General features: G+C 42.4%; 1 protein-coding gene across 1 annotated transcript; it reads left to right on the forward strand.

Annotated features, from left to right (window-relative positions):
• Nucleotides 1–223: 223 nt before the first annotated feature.
• Nucleotides 224–16,669, forward strand: LOC310993294 (voltage-dependent calcium channel gamma-4 subunit-like; the record flags this gene model as incomplete). Its single annotated transcript, XM_083981611.1, has 5 exons — nt 224–254; nt 5,108–5,359; nt 10,487–10,570; nt 14,192–14,332; nt 15,783–16,669. 5 exons carry the CDS (start codon nt 224–226, stop codon nt 16,667–16,669), a joined length of 1,395 nt encoding a protein of 464 aa, XP_083837737.1.
• Nucleotides 16,670–25,856: the final 9,187 nt, after the last annotated feature.

The following is a 25,856-nucleotide window of genomic DNA, read 5'->3' on the forward strand; positions in this document are numbered from 1 at the left end:
GAGGGGGAGAAGCAGAAGAAGAGGAGGAGGAGGAGGAAGAAGAAGAGAGGACAAGAAGAGAGGGAGAGGCAGAGGAGCAGAGGAGAGGAAGGGTAAGGGGTGAGAAAGCGAAGGATAAACGGTGGATGGAGGCAGCTCGGACCGGGGCTACGGAGCGCTCTTCACCGACGAAGAAGGAGAAGAACAGCAGCAGCAGCAGCAGCAGCAGCGGGGGGTAGAGGAGATGGAGGCGAAAGGCAGAAACATGCCCCCAGGTAACACACACACACACACACACACACACACAACAAACAACCAGATGCACATGTGGATTCACGTATGCACACACTTCACATTTACATTCATATGTGACACACACACATCAGAGCATAAACATTTATTTAAACACATAAACAAGACAGGAAACCACCCATACACACACACACACACACACACACACACACACAGGAGTACAGATGTGTACAGAGGTCTGGATTCAGAGGGCAAGTGGCTTCGATTAATCTGCGTTGGCGTTTGTGTAAAGGAAGCTAAATGTTTTTTCTTATCTGGCTCAGAGGTGAGTGAAGGGAGCGTTGACACAGGAGGAGTTGAGGGAAATTCAGAATAACATGAATTCACTGAATTTCCACATTGGACTTTTTTTTTTTTTTACAGTGTTACAGTGTATAGATTTCATTTGTTGTTGTTATTTTCAAATGTAATAATAATATTTAAAAAAGCAGCCATGGTTGTTCAGATCCCATGAATTCTTTGAGACCGGCCAATCAGGATCAAGCAGAGCCAGGGATACGTGCAGGTTGTGTCACGTCTTGTTGTCGACACTGGATGCATCACAGTTGTGCTTTTTAACGTCAGGGAACTGGCCTCATCCGCAACCTGAAGCTTCTCTTAAAATATATATAAAAGCCAAGTCAGTTAAACGGCATATTTATGTGAAATTCTTCACTACATCCATCTATGGCCAATTTAAAAAAAAAAAAAAGATGCACATGAGTGGTGGTGAAACATTTACAGCTTCTTTTAATGCACAAAAAGCCTGTTGCTTCCATGTTCCCATGTCAAGTTTATACTGAACTGCAGCATGAAACAGTGTTGAAAAAAGTTTAATGTTGAAGAGCTTGATGCGCTTCTTCACAGATCTGCAGCACATGTTGTAAATTAAATTGGACATTTGTGATATTTTGCTGTAGAAATTAAACCAATCAGTCTGAGCAAATTCAAAATCAAATTTTGCTTTCCTGGAAGTTTTGACCACAGGAAAACAGACAGTATAATACCACTTAAAGCCACTACAAGTAGTGTTATTAGAAGTGTTGATACATAAGAAGATATATTTGTGAGCTTTAGTAGCAACAGGTTGGTGTCAGCCAATCAGGAGAGAGGAGACTCTGAGCATCTCTTCTGATTGGCTGACTGTTTTCTGAGTGATTTAATTAAAATAGAGCATATTTCAGAATAAAACACTCAGAAACACTGAATCCTGCATGTGTTGGATGGTGCGTTCAGGTGGTGAGGGGGCGGGGCTTGGTAGATTGCTTCGTTGTGACATCACAAAGTGACAGGAAGTCCTGACGGCTGGTTTTAAAGGCTCAGTTTCTGAATACAGGCTGTGTGCATTTCTCTGTGGACTGAGGCTTTGATACTTTCACAGTATTAATATAGAACCTAGAGCTGTTTTATGATCACACTACACATGGACATCACAAACATCTATACTGTATGGAGCTTTAATACAAACATCTACCTTTATATTTGACCTTTAATTTACCATTAACAGTTAAACGTGTTTTAGTCAGAAACACTTAAAATCAGTCAATCAAAAGTTATTTGTGTTGCACCTTTCACAGACTTTAGTGCTCTGCAGGTGACTAACGAGCTGTTAATAAGGCAGCACTGATTTAAACAATTTAACAGTTTGAGACTAATCCACATGAGGCATAAAAATAATGGAAATGTAATAATAATGCCAATAAAACAGATAAAAATAGACCACACCTCAGGGAGTTTTACTGCTACTGATGTCTTCTCTCAGAGTCTCATTCATGCTGTTTCCTTTTTTTTGATAGAACACGTGCATACGATGTCAGATCAGACTCAATGCTGCAGTGATGTGTCGGCCCAATGAACCATGAGAACAGAGTCAGTAGATTCCCTAAAAAGCCGTATGAAACCAAGCATCAAGAAAGTTCTGGGTTTTGGTTCAGAGAGCTTCGTAATACAAAATGAGGGGAAAATAGTGTGACAGGAAACTCCCAAATGCCAACTTGCAAAAAAGTTTTTAATCAGAGAAAATCAGTAGTAGTTACAGATCACTGCAGAAAAGATTAAAAATGAAAGGAGCTCAAGCGTGTTGCTAAAAAAAGTCCATTAAAATGCATTAAAAAGGAAAAAGAAGAGCAAATAGAGAGAGAAATAACTTCCCGGCGTGAGTCAGCGATGCCTTCACTGCCTGCACTTCTCTTCGGGGGTTTACCTTAATGCATATTCCAGCAGCAGCAGCAGCAGCCCGGTCACTTTCAGGGTCAGAGTATCAGTGGTCTCTTGTTATTCTGGGATTTGTGTTGCCATGGAAACACCCCGGCGGCAGGCAACACAGAATTAACGAAATAGTTAAAAAAATATATATATAAAAAAAAACTCACGAGGGTGACGATGTTCTCTTTGTGCGATTACATTAACCTGCCGTTTGGGATCAAGTGAGTTGAAGTAGTGGACCGAGGCATCCGTCCGCCATTTTTTTTTTTTTTTTCAATTCAAAAGGTTGAAATCGTGCTCAGCAGCTAAATAGTTAAATGGAAATCCATGTAGACACCCACCCACCCTCCTCTCCTCCCCCCTCCCCTCTATGGTCCTTGGATGTTTCATTTATGTTTCCTGAAGCACAACAGATGTGCTGTATCTCAATTTTCCTCGTCGTCCTTCTCACTGTTCACCTCTCAGCTCTGATTTATGTCTCTTCTCTCTTCTCTCTTCCGTCCCTTCCTCTCGACTCACCTCCTCCTCTTCCTCTCGCATCATCCAGCTTTCTCTTGTCTTTTACTAATGTGTAGAGAGAAAACCTCTGTCCATCTTTCTGGCTGCTTTTATCGGAAGGACAGAATTGAAATGTGTCACCCTGCTGAGATAATCCACTCACTATAAAGGAATTTAAAACTTTATTTAAATTTTCTTTACCACTGACAGTCAGACGTACACAGGAACATGTTTTTTTTTTAACATCCTCCACAGTTCAGTGTTATGTATGATGTTTGTTGTTTTATATTTTTGTTGATGCAGCGGGGTCGGCATTTTGTTCTTCTGCCGGCTGTGTGCTGCCAACGTTTCTTCACTGCTCCAGGCTGTGTGCGTTGTTGATGTTGTGTTTTTTTTTGTTTTTTGTTTTTTATTAAAAACCGCTCCACTGTGCTCACCCAGAATGCAACAGAAAGATTCGACCCCATGAGCAGCTCTCACCAGTCACCTGCAGAAGCCCACAGGGGACAGTAGTATACTTCTATTAATGCATAAATATTTGACAGTTCAATGCATAAATTGTGCACAGGATGGGATGCAAAAGTGGTTACATGTCTTTTTTTTTTTAGCTTCTCTCTCTCTCTCTTTTTTTTTTTTAATTTCATGGGTGCTCAACCTTCCAGGGCATTTTTAACCTGCACCCTGTTACCGAAATAAATGAATCAAACAAGAGTCTATTAGTTTCACATTAGCCTGAGTATTCAAATTAATGTTTTTGGCTGCACTAGCGAAAAGTTAGAATACCAAACAGTAACCTGTAAATAAAAACACGATGGCTGTGAGTGCAGGTGACCTAACTCCTTGTGACTAGAATATTAGTCATTGCGGAAAATGGCTCAGACTGATTTGAAAGTGAAATAAAGTGCCTTTAACACAAGTTCACTTCAAGTAACATGAAATATGACAGTCAAATGTTTCATTAAAGCCGAACGGGAGCACACAGAGGTCGTAGGCTACACATAATGCTGGAATCAACGCAACGATTATTTGATGTCAATAAAGGTCATTATACAAAATCATCCTTGAAAGATTTTCTTCATAACTGCAGTGGATCAGAGTCAGAGTTTGTTGTATTAACATGAATCAATCAGATAAAAGCTGTGGTTTAATTCATGGACTGCTTCCAGATGCAGCATTTTGAAGAAGAAAAACCCAGCTGGTGATGCAACTTTAGTGAAAATCCTCATTTCAGGTCGGCCATTGTGGTCTACACACACTTCTGTAGAGACCAAGGGCCCCTGAACATGAATGAAAAGACTCACCAGAGGACAAACTGTAAACCAGAGTGTAATATATCCTTGCCACTTTCCCTCTGAAGCCACAACTCACTAAATCCAATGGGATTTCTAAAGCACAAGATCAAGGTGACACTTTCATCAAATCTACAGACCATAAATTGATTTATTCTAATTCTATGCATCTTAAAGGGATAGTTCATCCAAAATTGAAATTTCACCCTCATGTCGACTAAGGGCTGGGAGAAGTTTCAGAGTCCTCCGTGGCTTCTCTGAGTTACAGGGGGTCTCGGCGTAGCAGTGCATGTCCATATAAAGGTTGCAAATGGATACCAACTGTCTTTGTAACAAACAGACACACGACAAAACATCCAAATACCTCCATAGTGCTCGTATGTAATGTCCATCTTGTACTGAAGCCCCGAAATGCGAAATTGTCCCGAAAAAAATTAAATACGTCTATATTTCAAGCTTGTTGAACCAGGAAGAGGAGGGAAGAGGAGCTTTGAGAAGCTTCCGCTACAAACAAGCTTGAAATATAGACTTATTAAATTTTTTCCAGGATAATTTCGCATTTCGGGGCTTCAATACAGTACAAGATGGACATTACATACGATCAGCATGGAGGTATTTGGATGTTTTTTGGTGTGTCTTTTTGTTACGAAGACAGTTGGTATCCATTTGCAACCGTTATATGGACATGCACTGCTACGCCGAGACCCCTGTAACTCAGAGAAGCCACGGAGGACTCTGAAACTTCTCCCAGTGGGTGAACTATCCCTTTAAGCAGCTTCACAGTGTACAACAGAGCGTTTAAAAAAAAACTCTGGTGTGTGTGTGTGTGTGTGTTGTCTCCTCAGATATAAGTTTCCTTCCTCGCCCGGCGATGGTGTGGTGTGAGCGTGGTATCCAGGTGCTGCTGACCACCATGGGGGCGTTCGCGGCCTTCGCCCTGATGACCGTGGCCATCGGCACCGACTACTGGCTCTACGCCCGCGCCTTCATCTGCAACAGCACGGCCAACTCGTCCCAGGAGGACTCCAACAACAAGGACAAGAAGGACCCCGGGGCTCTGACCCACTCCGGCCTGTGGAGGATCTGCTGCCTGGAAGGTACAGCAGGTCGTGTCGTTATTGTGTGTGTGTGTGTGTGTGTGAATGAGTGTGTGTTTGTTTGTTTGAGGCTGCATACATCGGGGGAAGGGGGGAGGTTGAATGTGTGAGTATGTGTCTGTGTGTGAGTTATCATGTGCTGGTCATTGGAGGGTCTAGTTAGGGTCAGAGTCTCATCACTGTAATCAGAACAGACATAAATAGGTGTTCTCGTACTCACAGTCACTCACACACTCACACACACACACACAGTCACACACACAGTTGTGTTTTGACGACTTCAGGGGACGTTACATTGACTTACTTTCATTTTCTAGAGACGTACTGTACACTAACCTTGACTGTAACTACTACATGTCCAACCTTAATTAACAACTTCAAAACACATATTTGCTTTATGTCCCCATAGGAAAGACAAGTCCCCGTAAAGTGTAGACAAATCTAGGTCCCCACAACATGAGTAATACCTGAACTACACACACACACACACACACACACTGACACACACCACCAGTATGATGCATTGCTCCACTTTTCTTAATTTGTTTCCTGCTTTTGGATCTGCTAGGAGTTCATCTGTGACCAACGAGTTGTTGATGTTGTTGTTGCTGTTGCTGTTGCTGTTGCTGCTGCTTTGAAATTGTCGCAGTGACGTGTGACGTGATGCTGTGTGTCTTGTAACCGTGACAACCGTGAAAACAATGCACAACCTGGTTTCACCGTCGTCTGTCAAATTCTCCTTTATCCGTAACTGAATTGCTTGGATAGCAAACATAATCAACTGCCTGGATCATCTTCAGATGTGCTTCTGTTTGAATATGGTGATTTATCTTCCTCTCATCTCTACGTTCACTGCAAAAACTCAAAATCTTACCAAGAATATTTGTTTTCTTGTCTTATTTCTTGTCAAAATGTCTCATTTCTAGTCAAAACTAATCTCTTTCCACTTAAAATAAGACTCATAACCTTAAAAATGTACTTGTTTTTAGATCAATAAGTAGAAAAATCTGCCAGTGAAAGCAAGTCTTTTGTGCTTGTAATAAGAAAGAAAAACTTGCCCCACTATCAGATTTTTCTACTTATTTCAAGTAAAAATATGCTTGAAAGAAGTAAAAAAAAGTGTCTAAAAACAAGCTACTTTTTATGTGATGAGTCTTTATTTAAGTATAATGAGATTTGTTTTGACTAGAAATGACATTTTGATTAGAAATAAGAAATATTTTTGGTAAGATTTTGAGTTTTTGCAGTGTTGTGGCAACGTAGAGGCAACCACAACACTTTAGATAATCTTATGGAAGGAAGATTTTAAGTGGCTGTGGCTCAGGTGGTAGAGCAGGTTGTCCGCTAATCAGAAGGTTGATGGTTTGATTCCTGGCTACAGATACTGAACCCTACATCGCCTACATGTCTGTGTGTGAGGTAGAAAAAGCCTTGGATGAACGTGTGAGAGTCTATATATAGAAGTTAACCATAAAAATCTAATTTTTTCTTCATCATTGTGAACTTTTGCAGCAATAAACCAACTCATGATCTGAACCAAGTGCTGTGACAGTCTGTAAAATTAAAATTATGTTGTAATATTGGACTGTGAGGTGGAATATTTTAATGGAAGACTAGCAGTGTTGGAGAAATTGAATACATTCAGTCAGAGCTCAGCCATAATTTATAGTTTGAAAATGCAATATTGAATTTAATTTTAACTTGAGTAGGTAATTTGAGTAGGTAATCAACATGGCAGCATGAGCTAATAAAGTGTAGCATCTCCTCAGTTGTCTGGATGTGGTTTATGGTTTGTTTTTTTAGTGTCCGATGTGTGTCTCTTACAGTGTAACGGATGTGCACTCACTCCACCCATAAAAGATGTGCTAACCAACTTGCCAAGCGGTTGTCAACCTCTTGGCGAAGAGGTTAGCATCGTCGCCTCCGGTGCGGGAGGTCGTGGGATCGAACCCCACCTAGGGCAGGCCGTAAGAAACACAACGCAGAGGGCCAGATATAACATCGGCTACAACAGCATCACTGTAAAAGCAGTAGCCTACAATATAATTTACGCCAGCATCTCAAGTAGAGGCAGCAGCTGAGTGGGCGGAGCATGCAGCGCTCTGAAACTACTGCTAACGTTAGCAGCTAGCATTAAAGAAATCATTTTCCCCATTGTTTCTGATGTGAGACGGGGAAAGACAGGACAGATTAGGTGTTGTTTCCATTGCCAATGATATTATTTGTCTTTTACAGTCATAATAGTTATATTTAAAAAAAGGTCTAAATCAACTGCTCTTTCCATATGAAAAAAATATTACCTACAAAACATCGCCTTTACAAAGGAGCTGTACAGAAGCATAATTAGTTGACAGTGCTGCGTATCTGAGCTGCCTGAATCATCACACACGTCTTCACCGGCACTGAGCAAACAAATTGATGAAATAAAACAATAAATTGGTGATAAAATGAACACATCTTCATGTCACAGTGCCTCTGCTTTTTGGCTGCAACGCTCGCTGTTCGGCTGCATGATGAGACGAGAGCAGGTTGATCGTGGTAACCTGGATGGAACAAGCTGTACCAGCCGCTCTGCTTCCTCCTCCTGCTGCTGCTGCTGCTGCTGCTGCTGCTGCTGCTGCCCATTCAAACACAGAAGCAGCAGGAGCAGCTTTCTGTCTGAAAACGCCTTCAATCACATTGTGCTGAAATTTCTTACCCGCCATTAGTCGATAGATGTAGCCTATATAGATGATCTGAAGCGCTATATACCCATGATACATTGAGATATCACCCTGACATGCTATAAAACACAATAATGAGATGTTGTAAAAGCTAACGTGACCCCGCTGTGGTTCTGTTGCACTTGCACGACTCCGATAAGAGGATTTTTCAAGATGTAGAGATCGAAGCTTTCATGCACAGACAAAACACAAATACCAGCACGCACGTACTCTGCTGCACCTTCAACATAAAGCTCATCATAATGCCCCAGAGCTCAGATATGAGTGGTGACTCATTCAGTGACTGATGATGAAGTAGTTTTTCCCGTGTTGCTGCAGCAGCCAGACCAGACAGGGATGATGCCTCTCGTTTTGTTTTGATAGTTTCAGCGGTAGTTTGTGACTGGACATGTGCAGCCTAGGTGAACTTAGTTGCCGTTGCCTTGGCAGCAACTCTGGAAACTATCGAAGGTGTTTGACAGATGATCTGCATCTTCAGTCTCACCTAATGGTTCTTTGGAGGAAAACTGTCTTGATCCCAGTCTGCGCTGTTTATGACTTCATTAACTTTTGTGTCTTCACACTAGTGTATTAGTGGAAAGTGCTTTCCAAAGTCTTTCTTTCTGTTTTTCAGATGTTGCATTTCACTCCATGAGAGATATTTTTCCCTTTTAACTGTTAATTTGGTGCATAAACAGCTGTCGAGATAAACAAGTAGGCTACTGGTCTGTCAATTAGGATATAAGTGCACAAAAGCTACTCCTAATGTGATTTACAACACAAACCAGTGAAGAGCCAGTTTATATTTTCAAAAATGACAAAAGGTAAAACCCAAAACAACTGCACTGAAGGATGTTCTGGTGATGACTGTTGTTTACGTTTGTGCAGGTGAGGACGGTGTGATGAGGTTTGTGAGGCGATCTTTGTTTGCATGTTGAAGGATTTTTTGGTATTTTATCTTTTAGTTTCTTTGTGACACCCTCACTTACCCGTATTCTACTGAGCTTATGTTTATACTTGTCTCATTTCAAACTATTCTCTGGGACTAGAAATGGTTGGACCATCACATATTGGGTTAGGCAAATGTTAACAACTTTTCCATTAGAAAGAGTGACATATATATAAGACGAAGGAAGCAGGATATGTTTGAAAAAGTGTGGGGACCTTTCACTGTTTTTGTCAAACAGACAATTTACGATTTATCAGATGATGAAGAGGAGGACTGAATATCATCTGAAGTAAACCTTGCAACAAGATTAACTCGTGTTTAATTATAGGAAGACTATGATGAGCTTTGGGATTTTGAATAGAACTGGAGGACTGTGTATGTACATAAGATGTCTATATTTATACATATATATACTCTCTGTCTGAGAAGGTTTTTTGTTCATGTGTCTCCATGTGTGCTTTGGTTTAGGTGGCACCATTTTTTTTGTTTTGTTTAGTTTTTTTACTTGTATGCTGATATATACGTATGTGGATGAACTTGTGTATATTTATGAGGAAAACATTAATAAACATATTGTTTAAAAAAAAAGAAAAAGAAAGTTGAACCAGCCATGTGACCGACCGACTGACTGACTGACTGACTGACTGACTGACTGACTGACTGACTGACTGACTGACTAATCAATTGTTTGCAGATCCACAACATTTTTCAACCATTGTCTTCCCTCAAACAGTAACTGGAGCCTTTTACTAACCTCAGCTGCAGAACACAACAGGCTTACTGTATGTTAAGACAGGTCTTTATTTGTAACTCCTTCTATTGATTACATGTATAAAGTCAGTCCCAAACCATAAAACTTTCAATGAATGAATGAATAACAGGGGGTCATGCAACAACCAACCAGTAGTGCAAGCAATGGTAAGGTCAGTAAAATCAGAAAATGGACTTCATGTTTCAGCCGACTGGTGCTGTACATGGCTCTGATCGGGGGATTTAACTCTTGTTTATTTAGTTAACATAACCTTTTGTTCCCCCATGTGTCCACATGAGTAAAAGGACAAGACACTTGATCAAACATTTGGCCTTTAACCATTCTGCACCCCTCATGCACAGCCACATACTGGGTTTTAACCATGTTACTGTTACTGAATGAATTCATGACTCTCATCCTCTTTTTAAAACAATATTTTATTGTTTCTGTTTGGTCATCCTCAATCAATCCATCTTCTCTGCCCATCTGTCGGCTTATTTACTTCCTCTGTCTCTTCGTCTTTTCTTTGTCACAGCTTCTGTGTGTTTTTTCCTCCATCGTCCATGTGTACCCCCTCGTTCTGCCGATTTTCTCTCGTTTCCACCTCGTCCCTTCACCGTTTCTCTCTTATTTCCTATCTTGCTATTTGTCTTTGTGATCTCTTCTCTATTTTCCAACCATCTTTTTCTCACTCTCCCCTCCTCTTCCTCCCTGTCTTTCTTCAGGCCTGAAGCGAGGTGTGTGTTCCCAGATCAATCATTTCCCAGAGGACGCAGACTACGACCAAGATTCTGCAGAGTATTTGCTGCGTGAGTGACATACGTACACACACACATACACATACACATACACATAAACACGTCTTAAATTAACAACAGGCATGTATAGGAACATTAGATAACTGTACACTGGCACACACACACACACACACACATACACACACAAAGTACAGTTTCCATCGCGCACATACAGAAAGGACAGAAGGGGATGGTGGGCGGACATCAATGCACGGATGTCAGATTCAAGCAAAGTGTTCCTGGAGGTGTGTGTATATGTGTGTATGTGTGTGTCTGCACAGCGTGTTTATGTGTGTGTCAGTGCCCAGGTGCATGGGGTTGGGAGTCTGGGGGTGTTCAGAAAGCTTTCTCCTTTTTTTTTTTTTCCACTGATGGATTGAACGAACAGCCTTCACTAATGGATTATTTTCAGCTCAGGACTGAGGCTTCACATCCTGCCTCCATTGTGAACGCGGCTTCTGTTCGTGCAGCCCTGAACCTTCGGCTTTACAAAGTATATGTTCCATCCATATATTATATAAAGGTGTCTATTTCTGTGAAGGAGGCCGTGATGCTATCGGAAAGTCTCTTGTCTGCTCCGCTGTGCAACACCAACCCAATCTGATCGTATCTCTCTGATCCTCACAATTTGTCTTAAAAGGTCCCATAGTTTATTTTACAAGTGTGTTTCCCGTGCCTCCTTCTGATTGGCTGACTGCTGTCTGAGTGGTCAAATATAGTCAATTTCTGATAAAAAACAGTCAGAGAAACCAAATCCTGCAAGTTTTGGATGGCGGGTCCAGATGTGTGCGATTTGGTGGTTGTTTAGTTGTGACATCACAAAGTTACAGAAGTCCTGGCAGCTGGTTTTGAGGCTCAGCTGTGTGTATTTCTTTGATAAGCTTTAAAACTTTCAGAGCATTAATATAGCAGCTAGAGCTGCTTTATCGTTAAATTATACATGGAAATCTCACTTTAAGCCATGGGCTACCCTCGTATAAACACTGTTTTCAAGATTTTTCCCCCACTGGTGAAGAGAAATTTGTGAAAATGTTTGAATATTGCATAGTTAAGAAAGTTTTTCTTTGATTTTTGAACTTTGTTTATTTTTGACATTTCAACACATCAGTTCATCTACTAATCAAACCATATTCAGATACATGAAAAAGCCAAAAATCCCTACATCTGAGAAACTGGAAGCAGCATATGATTCATACGAAACAACCGATCAATTGTCAAGATATTATTTCATTTGAATAATAGTACTTTATATTATTTTTCCTGTTGTTATCTGACTGTTGTTATTTGTTTTCTTTGTATTTTAATTAGGTAACAATTACTGTTACTCAAGGACCCCAGAAAGACTAGCTGGATGTCCATGACATCAGCGAATGGGGATCCTGTAATGAATAAGCAATCAAATCCTGCTATTGTCCAATATCTATCATCATTTCAGGTTTATTGCTAACAAGTAAACAGGTTTGAAAACTTAATCTCATAGCAGGAAATAACTTATTACTTGATGCCAGAAAGGTTTGTTAATTCACTTCTAACACTTACTTACAATCAGCAGGAAACTCTTTCCAATGAATTTCTTATCAGATGATCAATAAATACTGCTAAACCGCCCCATTTACAATTAAAAACAAAATTCAGGGAATCGTCTACATCTACGTCTATGAACAAATGCTTATCACAGCATTATCTTGTACCTCCATAGTTAAACAAAAGCTCACGCAGCCTAAAAAGTCACCTTCAGAAACCTGAGGCTCCTGCGACTGTATGCAGTCATTCCTGCCTGAGATGGAGCTTTTCAGCATTTTAATCTTCTATAGTGTCTCAGTGCTGTATGTTATAGCAGCTGCTTTCGAGCTTGAGGTGTCTGCAGGGGGCGGGGGGGGTGGTTGAGGGTTTAAATGATGTAATGCACTCTCTTGCAGTCATACTGGAGAGGTCCTGCTGTTGGGCAGCGGCAGCAGCAGAAGCAGCTGTGGAGTGGTGACTGACAAATTAACGTTTTATTTCATCCAGACTGGAGGTGTAGAAAATATATTACACAGCTTTTATTTTGGAAGGTACTCCAGACGCTTCCTAATGTAAATTTAGTGGCAGTTAGGGGGAACTTAAAGCCAAACTCTCAAGTTGTTTTGCCAGTTGTTGTGAAGGATAATGGTCCCGACTGTTAAAGACAATGGATGGTACATGTACAACACTTTTTTATAGTTTTTTATAGTCTTATGAGTAGATACAATTTTTATAAAGCTAACCAAGTGGTTTTTTGGAGACTAAAGCTGTGTCCCAATTCAGGGTCTGGATCCTTTGGAGAAGGCAACAACTATCGAGACACCTCCAACGGCCACGTCAACCATTGGTAAATGGGACGGTCTAGCCTTCGGAGCATTTCCTGATTGTGTTTGAATGCAATCAACATCCTAACGTTAAACATTTGAGATTTTCAGCTTTTATACACTTCCAACGGCTGCTCAACTCTTCGCTATGCGGCCAGTTGTAAAGCCCTGCTCAGCGGGCGACCACACCTCCAAACCGGCAGTAGAGGAGGGTTACCAACCATGGCTACAGCGCGACGGCGTCTCAACATTCTGATAGCTAGCATGCTAGCTGTAGCCGCGCGTCACCAGGCTCTTCTTCTCATACAGAGAGGAGAAGAATTTTGTCTGGATTCTAGTTCCTGTCTAGAGAGCGGATCCAAAATTCATTAAATTCATTAAAAAGTAAAAGTGTTCACCAACATAAAACATAGACAATAACTTTTAGGCTAATACAATTAAATACAATAAAAGAAAAAGGTTGACTTAATGGCTCGGGGATTTTCTTGTAAATTATATTTTTTAAATAAAAAAGTTTCACCGCATTTTATTAGCTTTATGGTGCTTTTATTTTGACGTAAAGTCATGTCTCTCTCGCCCTGGTTCCAGTTGCTTACCAAAACAGCCACTAAACGGCCCCAGACTATGCTAGGTGGCCAATAATTAACGGCGCACAAATAATCGTGGGATGGGCGGCCACGAAGGATAGGTGCTGTGTGGCCTTTGAATTGGGACAGGCCTTCACAACGCTGTGACGTTATCAGTCTTCAAATGCGTTCTTCGAAGGATTGAGACGCAGCTTAAAACTAACCAAACTGTTCCACAACCCTAACCAAGTGTTTGGCATTGTTACCATGAAGACAAGGGCCACTGTATCAGAGCTTTCAGTAGTTTGTATTTTACTTTTATAATGGATCATATGGATTTGCAAAAGCCAGATTTCCAATGGTCCAAACTGATGCAGCAGATGTAAAGATATCCCAGTCTTGACATGTAATGGATACTACACTTCCCATAATGCAGCAGAATAGGCTATTTTCATTAAATGGTAAACTCCAACATGCTCCAGTCTGTATCGAACCCATGTAAACAGACAGCTGCTGCAGCAGAGCCGAGTTATAGTGTCGGCTACGGCAAGTCTCAGTAACACTTCTCTCCCAGTAGTGTCACGAGGCTGGGTAACTTTTAACACTTTTAAATGAATGGTACATGATTAGTCATAGTTATCCTACACACACACACATAACAAAGTCTACACAGAAGTACTGACGGCGCAGCCTAAGGAATCACGTCTCTGTCTTTTCTGCACTGATGTGGTTTTCTGCAGGTGTGGTGCGAGCCTCCAGCATCTTCCCCATCCTCAGCGCCATCCTGCTCCTGCTGGGTGGAGTGTGTGTCGCTTCCAGCAGCTTCTACAAGAGCAAAAGAAACATTATACTGGGTGGAGGGATCCTCTTTGTAGCTGCAGGTGAGATGACTCCTCTGCTGCCGTCTGTCTTTTTTTATGGACTTTTTTTTTTTAACCATTAAATGGATAGTTCAACATTTTGGCAAATTGGCCCATTGCCATAATCCCTATAGTCATAGCAGTAGGTTGTGAGCCGTGAGCTGCTCAGAGCTACGCTACGGAGGCTCATGGGATTTCTTAGTTTCCCTCATCAAACTCATTAAATACACAATCCAACAACTCCAAAACACTCTGGTGGACAAGTTGTGACCTGCACATTCACCACGCTATGAGATAATAACACAACGTTACCAGACAGAGTTGTTTTAGAGGTAAATGTAGAGACTGCTTGCTGAAAAACTGTCCCTGAAGGCAACGCTCCTCAGCGGTTTTGCATGAATTTCCCTCTAAAACAACTCTGTCTGGTAACGTTGTGTTATTATCTCATAGCGTGGTGAATGTGCAGGTCACAACTTGTCCACCAGAGCGTTGTGGAGTTGTTGGATTGTGTATTTGATGAGTTTGATGAGGGAAACCAAGAAATCCCATTAGCCTCCGTAGCGTAGCTCTGTGCAGCTCACAGCTCTGCTCCGCCGTTCTAAAAATAGCTTGCACCGACAAATCAAGGTAACAAACCTACTGCTATGACTATAGGGATTATGGCAATGGGCCAATTTGCCAAAATGTTGAACAATCCCTTTAAAGGTGTACAGAAATGGCCGTTTGTCCTGTTTGTCGCGCCGAGTTGTCACGAGCTGCAACACGAGTTTACCCGAGTGAGGAAAACGAAATTGATTGGTCGTTATCGAGCGGGCGGGATATTCAAAGCTTGGGGCGAGCCCGAGCTCCGTGTGTGTGTGCGTGTCTCAGACGTTGAATGACGGATTACGGATCCAATATCAGTGGCTGGTGAATCGTGTACAGGCTGACGTATAATCCGTGCGCCTGCATTATCCAATGCGAAAAAAAAAATACACACTTTCATCCCGGATTTACTCAAAAATAGAATTTTGCACAAAGTTTGGCCTACAACGTCTGAAAGATGAGTTATCACATTAATTTTATCACCCAAAGTGGGCTCAAATTCAATTTTCTTTTCTGTACACCTTTAAGAGAAGATTTGGGTTTGGATTTTTATTAAAACAGAAACTCAAAATGTTTCCAGTCTTGGGTTGAAATTGCGTCTGCTGGCGCTGCCACCTGTAATGGGAGACTTTGTCCTTCCAGTCACGTACTCCACTCTGAGCTTAAACTGTGCTGTTTCATATGTAGGTGTTTGGGAGCTATCAGTCAAGCACAGGCGTAATAAGAGGCTGTGATGTTTGATATGCAGATGGATTTTCATGTTGTGCCTCCTCGGTGTATAATTGAAAGGAAACTGCTCCTGTATCCCTGCCTGCAAAACAGTTTAATGAAGCTGCAGGTTAATTTGTCTCGGAGGAGCACTTAGACGTCTTGTATATTTCCTCAGGCCTCAGCAACATCATCGGAGTCATCGTGTACATCTCGGCAGCTCTGAGTGACATCTCCCCGAAGAAGGACGAGGACAAGAAGTGGCACTACTCGTACGGCTGGTCGTTCTACTTCGGCGGCCTGTCCTTCATCCTGGCCGAGATGGTGGGCGTCCTCGCCGTCAACATCTACATCGAGAAGAACAAGGAGCTGCGCTGCCGCTCTCGCACCGACCTCTTCAAGAGCACGACGCACGCCATGCTGCGCCTGCCCAGCTACCGGTTCAGACGGCGCTCCCGCTCCAGCTCGCGCTCCACCGACCCGCCGCGCTCCCAGGAGACCTCGCCCATCGGCGTCTCCAAGACCTTCAGCCTGCCGCCGTCCGCCCCTCCGTTCTCCGTGGCCACGCTGCCCAACCCGCACCACAGCAGCGGCAGCGGGAGCGGCGGCGGCGGCGGCGACATCTCCATGTACACCCTGTCGAGAGACTCCAAGCTGGGCAGCCTTGGCGGCGGCGCTCCGCCTCTCTACGGCACGGTGGACCGCGCCACGCTCTACCAGCTGCACAACTACTTCCCAAAAGATTCCAGTGGAAGTAGCGGCGGCGGCGGCGGCGGAGGAGGAGGAGGAGGAGGAGGAGTGATCAGCAGCGGTACGCTCCCGTCTCACTCCAAGTCCAACTTGGCGGCGGCGGCAGCGGTCGCCCAGAACGCCGCGGCGCCTCTGAACACCTCCACGTCGGCCGCCACGCCCGCCCCGCCGGCGCCCATGTCCACGGCCACCATGGAGCGGGACCGGGACCGGGACCGGGACCGGGGCAACGTAGGAACGCTGGACCGACTGACGGCCAAAAGGGACAGGGATAGCAACTCAGACACACTCAACAGGAAAACTACGCCAGTTTAAAAGTCAACCTCAGAGAGGAGAGAGGGAGGGAGAGGAGGAGAGACACTGCAAAAACCCCAAATCTTTCCAAGAATATTTGTCTTATTTCTTGTCAACATGCTCATTTCTAGTCAAAACTAATCTCTTTCCACTTAAAATAAGACTCATCACCTAAAAATGAACTTGTTTTTAGATAATTTTTTACTTGTTTCAAACTAATTTTCATTTGAAATAAGTAGAAAAATCTGCCAGTGAAAGCAAGTTTTTTGATCTTGTAATAGGAAAGAAAAACTTGCTCCACTATCAGATTTTTCTACTTATTTCAAGTGAAAATGTGCTTGAAAGAAGTAAAAAAGTGTCTAAAAACAAGCTACTTTTTAATGTGATGAGTCTTATTTTTAGTATAATAAGATTAGTTTTGATTAGAAATGACATTTTGACTAGAAATAAGACAAATATTCTTGGTTGCAGTGGAGATGGTGTTGAGTTTATACAGATGTTAGAGTGTTATGTAATGTTCAGGTGACACGTCGGTGATGTTTCTGTCCTTGAGCCGTCAGCTGCCATAACCTCCCACCAACATCATAAACAGTCACAGAGCGACCGACAGTTCAGGACTTCATCTGCCTTAAAACGACGGTCAGGACTTTTATTCTGAAGGCTCGTTCGGTGCGATGGAGGCTGCAGGCAGGGGCATTAATGTCGATCAGCTGCCCAGTGAAACCAGTGAAACCGGTCTCCCAGTGCAGCAGTCGGGGGTAAAGTGCCTTGCTGGGGAGGCAGGGGAGCTCTGTAGGGTTTTTTGTTTTTGTTTTTTAGTTTCCCCATCTTTTATGGACTTTTAACCCTCCTATTGTCCACATGGGTCAAGGAAGGAAGGAAGGAAGGAAGGCAGGAAGGAAGGACGAAGGGAAGGAAGGAAGGAAGGAAGGAAGGAAGGAAGGAAGGAAGGAAGGAAGGACGAAGGGAAAGAAAGAAGGGAGAAAAGAAGGAAGGACGAAGGGAAAGAAGGAAGGGAGGAAGGAAGGAAGGAAGGAAGGAAGGACGAAGGGAAAAAAGGAAGGAAGGAAGAAGGAAGGAAGGAAGGAAGGAAGGAAGGAAGGAAGGAAGGAAGGAAGGAAGGAAGGAAGGAAGGAAGGGAAAGAAGGAAGGGAGGAAGGAAGGACAAAGGAAGGAAGGACGAAGGGAAAGAAGGAAGGGAAAAAGGAAGGAAAGAAAGATGGAGGGAGGGAACAGATTCATTCTAGGAAGGAAGAAGGAAGGGTAAAAGGAAGGAAAGAAAGATGGAGGGTCAATTAGATCAAGAGAGGAGGGAAGAAGAAGTAAGGATGTAGGGAAGGAAGGAAAGAAGGAAGGAAGGGAAAAAGGATTGTGGAAAGAAGGAAGAGAGAAAGGAAGGTAAGAAGGAAGGATGGAGGAAGGGAACAGATCGGGTCAATTTGACCCAGAAGGACAACAGGAGGGTTATTAACTTTGAATCAGGTTAAAAACGGATCGTTTCTACTCATCTAGACACTGAAGCATCGTTTAAAACCAGTCGTACGGGACTCTAACCCTCCATTACAACACAGCAACATAACACTGTTTTAAAAACCTAGTGTCCAGATGGTGCAAACCAAACAGAAAGACACGTTCAGCGAAGTAACAAGCTGCCAACTCAAGGTCAACAGTAGCTACTTAACCTCCGCTCCCAAAACAGTGACCTCAGCCATACCTGACAATACTGACACACACACACACACACACACACACACACACACACACACACACACACACACACACACACACACACACACACACACGGCAGAGGAGGCTGACACACTGTGAGCCTATTTATTTTACACTGTGTGTCAAAGGTAATTACAGTGACAGATGGGCATTCTCCACAGTCCTGGAGAAGAAAAGGGAACAGCCATATAAAGATTCAGCTTTCGCCCTGAACGAACGAACGCCTCCATCGCACCGCACACGGCCGGTTGTCGTCCGTTTAAACGTTTTTTCAGTAAAACGCTGACATGTCCGTCTGAACGAGTGGCTGCATCTGACACTCTACAAGTCTCACATTCTCTCAACAAAAGGTGTGAAATGTTTCCTGAGCCGCGGCCAAGTGGATGTAGACTGTTACACTTGTTTCAAGATGACACTCCGGTTTTTGTTGCCTTAACAACATGAATAATATTTTAGTCGAGATTTTTATTGAGCGGATTAAAGTCAGTGATGTTAGTTAGTTTATTTATTTATTTTTTAAGTCAAAACCGTCACTTTCTGCACAGAAAATTAGGGAAGGTTAAGTATTTTTGAGTTTAGTCAGAGGGAAACGGCCGCCATGTTATTATGGTCTGTATAGGGGCACTACCTCAGGAGAGACACCTATGGGTCGCATCAAAGGACACGGACAAATGGCCGTAATGTGATGGACACAGATACAACAGAGGCTACCTTTTCATATTTATGCCTTATAAATAAAAAATAATCTAGCATGTTATTATTTTTAGGGCCTTAGAAAACTAAATTTGCCAGTTTCGACAAAATTAACGGTTCACTACGGAAGAGGATGAGGGTGACAAGTTGAAATGAAAATGTAATTCCTTAAATATTTAGGGCTACGTGGGCCTTGATCCTCTTTCATAGTTCACAACCCAAATATTTGGAGACACTTGTAAAGACAGGACATTCATTTCTTTCTTTTTTCTTTTTCTTTTTGCTCTTTGAGTGACATTTAATTGCCTAAAATCTGATCCCAGGGTTCATGTGACTGTTTATGATGATGATTTGAACTCCGACGGCTCCAAGGCGACATCTGCTGAGTGTTCCTAGAAAAGGGCGAAAGGTGGTGATGGTGGTGGTGGGTGGGGGGGTCGATTCAGTTTACACTCAGGGGGTGGAGACTTAGTTAGATTAGATTAAAAAAATTTAAAAAATCAATATGGAATATCAACCATTTTATCAAGCCAAGTACATCACTTACTCTTAGACAGTGTAAAGCACATTATGGATCATTAGATGAAGTTATAAGATTAGGATTTCCAACAGAATTTGAGCGTGATATAGTATAATTATTGAAACGAGGAGGAGAAGGGGGACAAAACAAAAATCCACAGTGGATGTACTGCTCAACATTTTTGGACTGAACCTTCTCGCCGATCAGAAAATCTGATCAATGGACTGATGTGTTGAACTGTGAATGCACTTCTGCGTTGGAAAATGAATTCAGCCCGACCCCGTCGCAGGAGGAGGAGGAGGAGGACCCTCCGTCTCTCTTTTAGCTATAACTATATAGGCCTACTATTTCACAAACTAGAATAATAAATGTATTATTGAGTATATTATCAAGTCCATTCACTCCAACAAAAGCACATAATGTCTGTAAATGGTAATGTTTGGGTTGTCTTTTCATTCAGAGTGATTGATTCTCATCTCTAGGTTACATGAGATTGTAACTCCTTGAGTATTAATATCATGTTGCTGGTGTTTCTATGATCGTAATGGTTATTGCAGGGTATTTATACATTTTGAAATCTTTTCTCTCTCTCTTTTTTTTTTTTTTTTTTCCTTTTTGTAATTTTTTTATATTCCTTTTTAAGTTCTTCTCTTCTCTTGCTTATGTACACTAAAAGTCAGTGGTGTCACGTGGAAAGCATGTGCACAAACAGTGAGAGGGTTAATAATGTGTAAATTCACCTGTTCATCATCGTCTTCGTCTGTTTTTTTTTTTATGACATTTATTTTTCGATCGGGGAGAGTTGACTGAGCGTGCATGCTCGTTCTTCAGCAACGCCCTGTTTAACCTTCACACACAAACACACACACATATTTGCGCTGGCAGCAGCCCAGTTCAACCAGTCTGCCGCTGGTTTTACTGAGCGACTTCCCTGGAACAGAAGGAGGTTGTTCCCACTTCCTCCAACCAGGTTGTTCCCTGGCATTTCACACTCATGGACAACCTGCTTCGTTTTTATGATGAATTTCACTGTGTACGTTATTTTAACTCTTCCTATTATGTAATCATCGTCTTTTTATTGTCCTGTTTCTTCATTATTTCTATAATATTCTCTATTTTTATGTGCAGTTTCTCATTCCAGATGTTTTGATGATATATCTCCACTTGTCACTCGCCATCATCTTTCTTTTTTTCTTAACATTACCAACGTAGCCTAATAATCAGTGTTTTTTAATGTTCTGACTAGTGTATAATTGTAGGCGATAGAATTTATATTATTCTATTTATTTTCGTGGTGATATGTATAGATATTCTTAATGTTATATTGTTTCCTTCACCTGTATCTTTGGGCTATAAAAGGCTTCGTGCCTGCCTGTGAAACAAGATCAGTAGCTTAAGTGATGGGGGAAAAAGAGAGCTAAACGTCCTCTGTGTTGTCAGTGGGATTTTGTTATTTTGTTTTTTTATATGGCGAACAATAATAAGTATGACAAAAACCACACCGGCCTCACGCTTCTGAAAAATGTGAGATTTGTTTTCAGACTCACTGAATGAACACTGACACACGGCGTCCTGAACGTGGTCAGGTGTGTGGACGCTCTGTTCTCTCGTTTCAGTTCATATCCTGACGTTAAAGCCATTTTTAAAGCCAGCCTGAGTCACTTGCTCCGTTTTTTCCCCCCAACACTTAGGCTACTGACACATGTCTAAACCTGAAACTCTTCAAATGGACGACTGGTGTATTTTCCTCTCAGCAGACTGACACATGTAAAAGGACAATAAGGAGAACAGGAAGCAATGCAATATACTGATCCTCACCGGAAAAGACAAAAAATATAAGGTATATATACATATATATATAAATATATAGATATATTCAATAAAGTTCTATATGAAAGTTGTTGTGTGTCGTTGCTGTTGGTGACCATTCAGCTCCACATGATGAAGTGTTTCCAATAAAAGCACTCTGGCAAGGCGGGACTTGTCACAGATATTGATTGACATCAACAGTAGCTAATAGCTTGGAATATACCACCTGTTGTAAACAGTAGAAAACAGGATGTGCTCTATTGTGTAGGACTTCTCCACCTTTACTTCCACCAGCCAACCTCATAGATGAGTCTGGTGGGGAGAAAACAGAGGAAGGTGATGGTCAACCATTGGTAAATCAGACGGTCTAGCATTCAGAGCATTTCCTGGTTATTTCCAAACGCAATCAACATCCGAACGTCAAATATTTGAAATACAGCATCTTGGGATACGGGAGGCCATAAAGGATACGTGCTGTGTGTCGTAGAACGAAGGGTGGAGTTGTGGGTTTTACCAGTGAATACCACTTACACATTCAAAAAACTTTTTTTGTACTTCAACTGTTTTAGTGTTATTTAGGCTTAAAATTCTGACATAAATTGGGGCGCAGTTACCGACCCATAGCTGGTTGCTTCAAATTCTCGGCCGGGTGGCCGCATTTCTTCCAAATATGGAAAGTAGACTCCCACTAAAATCCAAGGTGGTGCAGTTCAAATGCCTGTAGTAGAATCATAAAACAGACTCCCCCAAACCAATGGGTGACACCACGGGTGCTACGTCCATGCTTTATATGATCTATGCCTAGAACAGGCAAGAGAAGGCCAGATTTGGAGGAGCCTTCGAATTGAGATGGGCCTTGTCGCAACCCTGAGACGTAACCGGCCTTCAAATGCCTCAGTAGGATGCAGACACAGAATTGAGACACAGATACAACATCGACGCCTCTGTTCCAGGCAACCCGTAACTCGTGTTTTTCCGACCCGTGAACATGTAAAGATTCAAGCAATTAGTTTTTATTGGATGCAAAATAAGGGGGAGTGCAGGATGAGTCATCCACCATTGAGGAAATACATTACTCATTTTTGACATAACTGTGGTTTCTACCAAGAGATAAATGGAACAATTAACATATGGATACAGGTTAGAAGCTGGGAAATTACATGTTTGATTCCATGGGGTCTTTAAGGAGAATGCTGCTGGGTCAGGGTTAGACAAAGAACATGCTCATGATTTATAAAAAGACAGCAGTGGAGGTATCTGCTGCACTCACACTTCGTTGGGCAGCGACATAGTGGCAGCATTTGAAAATACCAGCACCTATTGTTTTCCCATCTAACCTCACACAGCAGCTGCATCTTGGCACACATTAGTGCGTCAGGAGGAGCCAGTGTCCTATTTCCCGGCTCAGATGTACGTCAGCTTTTCAGAAACGTAGCAATTCCAGAGCCTTCACACTTCAGATCCAAACATCCAGGCCGCTGTGCCACAACTACATGACAGCCTCTAATGATACAATGCATGGCAGCAAGCAGCTGTGTGATGCATTCAAGTGTGGAGATGCTTGGTCCATTCTTGAGTGATTCATAGCAGCGCAGGATATTAGCGTATTGCAAGTTGTTTGACCAACTGGGAAAAGAGATGATTAAATTTTACTGTAAGAAAACATCAATCAGTGATGTGACAGGAAGTTCAGTCTCAGTCTGTGGACATAAATATGATCCTCTGTAGGTTCCTTGTTGGACTCCAACTACTCAGATGTTGAACAGATGTTACTGTAAATTCTGATTGACTCGACTCAACATATGCAAACTGACAGCGCACCGTTTAGCAGATGTTGAGTTTTGCCAACATCTGGAAACTAACCAGGCATCTGTAAGCTGTCGTTTAGATAGATAGATAGATAGATAGATAGATAGATAGATAGATAGATAGATAGATAGATAGATAGATAGATAGATAGATAGATAGATAGATAGATAGATAGATAGATAGATAGATAGATAGATAGGAACTTCACAAAACTGCTCTATAAAAGGAAACACAGTACAGACGATGACAGGCAGTAATTAAGACGGTGAGGTCCCTTAATAACGCCGAGACGTTTTCCTGGGAGAACAACACAGGGAGGGAGTGTCAGCCGTGGGGAAATGTGACAGTTTTTAATCCCACTGACAATAGATCTGCTGGCAGAGCGCACTGGAGACTGAGAAGTGTTGGGGTGAAGCAGCGAGGAATGTGATTTGGTGTCAAAGTTTTAATTAGTCGGCCTCTCCAGCAGGAATCCTCCTGACGCTACAGTACACCGGCGCCATCGCTGAGTCTTTGTGCAGCAGGAAGAGACGAAGCAGCTTCATTTTTTTTTCATTGCCGAGGTATCTGTGTGACAAAGGACATGTTGCAAGAAAAGTCTAGTGACCCGAGCAATGTTAAAGCTTCTTACTAAAGCTTTACTAAACAGAACTTTGCACCATTGTCAGATACAGTGAATGCACTGTATAAGGCATAATAATTCTTCTATACATTCAGACAGCACTACAAAATGGCAAAGTTGCCCATACAGCGAAATAAAGAGAGTAGTGAGTGATTTCGGATGCAGCAGATGTAAACAGGGAAAGGCATCACTTTAATCAACTTCATTGGGTTACAGGTATTTACTCAACAAAGGTGCTGGGGTGCAGCATCATAAATACAACTTCAGTCTGTAACACAAAGCATATTCATAAACAGTTTTGCTGACAGGAGGTTGGTGCAAGATGCTGACAATTGCAATCCCGAGTCCTACTGCTCATATGTTATGGATCGCTCCGACTTTCTCTGGGACGTAGAGACACAGTTTATCTCCTCAAGAGAAAGAACTATACTGTTACTGCATGTTACTGTGATTATTAATGTGCCGAACATTGGCCATTGATTGGAAAAAACTAGCGTTAGGGTTTTTCATGCCTCCTGATGCTTTGTCAGCTCTTCAGTCTGGATGTAGAGTCAAAGGCTCATTGACCTAAGGTAAAAGGTTTCCTCTTAATGATGCAAGACAATTGGAGGAAAGATTGAGGTGGTTGAGGTTAGACTGAACTGTTGGTCACATGGTTCAGGTTAAAACCAATAAACAGCCAATTTTGCTTATTATGAGAAACAGTAATGCGAGAAACAGCAAAAGATGGGAGTAAACCATCTTGCAGCACTGAGTGGGCACTTTGTTGTTGATTTTGGTGTCACTTTATCCAGGTCAGCAGCTGTCTCAAGAATTCACAGACTGTTTAAAAAAGTTGGTCAACTTATCACAGCCACTGTAGATTATGTATTACTTGAAATTGAAAGAATGTTTGACATTGGAGTCTATGAGGATTGACAGCTTCAAGTGGCCATTTGAGGAACTTCAGTTTTTTGCAGCTTGGCCTTAACACTGATGGAATAATTGTGGGATAAAACAAAATGATATTAAATGAAATCAAAGAAATGTCTTTCTTGAAACTGAACTTTGTGTTGGTTCATCACCTCATGTTTCCTCCCACAGCTGACGTAAAGCAGAGACTCAGAGTCACCAGCAGTCGGTGTGAAAGCTTATCTAGTAGGTGTTAGCTCTGTGATATACAAGTGACCTTTGTGGCTACACATCAGTCTCTCACACTCTGCAATCAGCTGCCGTCCCACTATGGATGTGTTAACAGACTGTGTGCAAACCATGGTTGCCTCTGAAACTCTTGTGTGAACTATGAATTTTTAAACCACAACATTTGGATAATTGCAGACCTTTTATCATCTCCATTTAAAGACAAGAAGACAAGCTTAAAACAAAAACACTAATGTGCATAAACGAGGAAGCAAAGCTGCAGGAGAAGATGTGGTTAATGTTAAGCATGACACCACCTTTGAGGCCTTATAATCCCATAATGTCCCACCGTTCTGGCACTAAGTATCCCATGTGGGGACACAGAGGCAGTTTTTCTGTAGGTGTAAGTCAGACAGGAGCCTCCATATCACCGCTGCATGCAGCATCCAATAAAAGGGCCGACAATAACGCTTCGCAGCAGACCCACGGGCTTCTCCCATGGTTCACCTGACTCCCTCGTATTATTACGTCTGCAGCTCACTGCAGAGTTGTCATACGTACAGTGGAGAATGACAATAGCCGCCACCCTGAGTCAACAGGAGTCTGCCACCTGCGAAGACACTCTGCATTTAAATTCGCTCCTCTCTCCTCATTCATGCAGCGTGAAGCTCGCCATCCAGGCCGCGGCGGAGGGGAGAGGAGAGGAGAGGAGAGTACAGGGCTGCAGCCGCTGATAACAGCTGCAGGTTCGCTGACAGACGTCCGTGTGCCGGTGGGAAGGTCTGTCAGTCAAGATTACACCCTCATTTCCTCTTGTCCTCAAATCCTTCCTCACTCTCCCACAGAGGAAGATCCCGAGATAGGAAACCCATGGGCTGTCTGAGCTGCACTGTCTCTTTATGAAAAGT

This window comes from Trachurus trachurus (assembly GCF_905171665.1).
Source record: "Trachurus trachurus genome assembly, chromosome: 11".
Classification (NCBI taxonomy): Eukaryota; Metazoa; Chordata; class Actinopteri; order Carangiformes; family Carangidae; genus Trachurus; species Trachurus trachurus.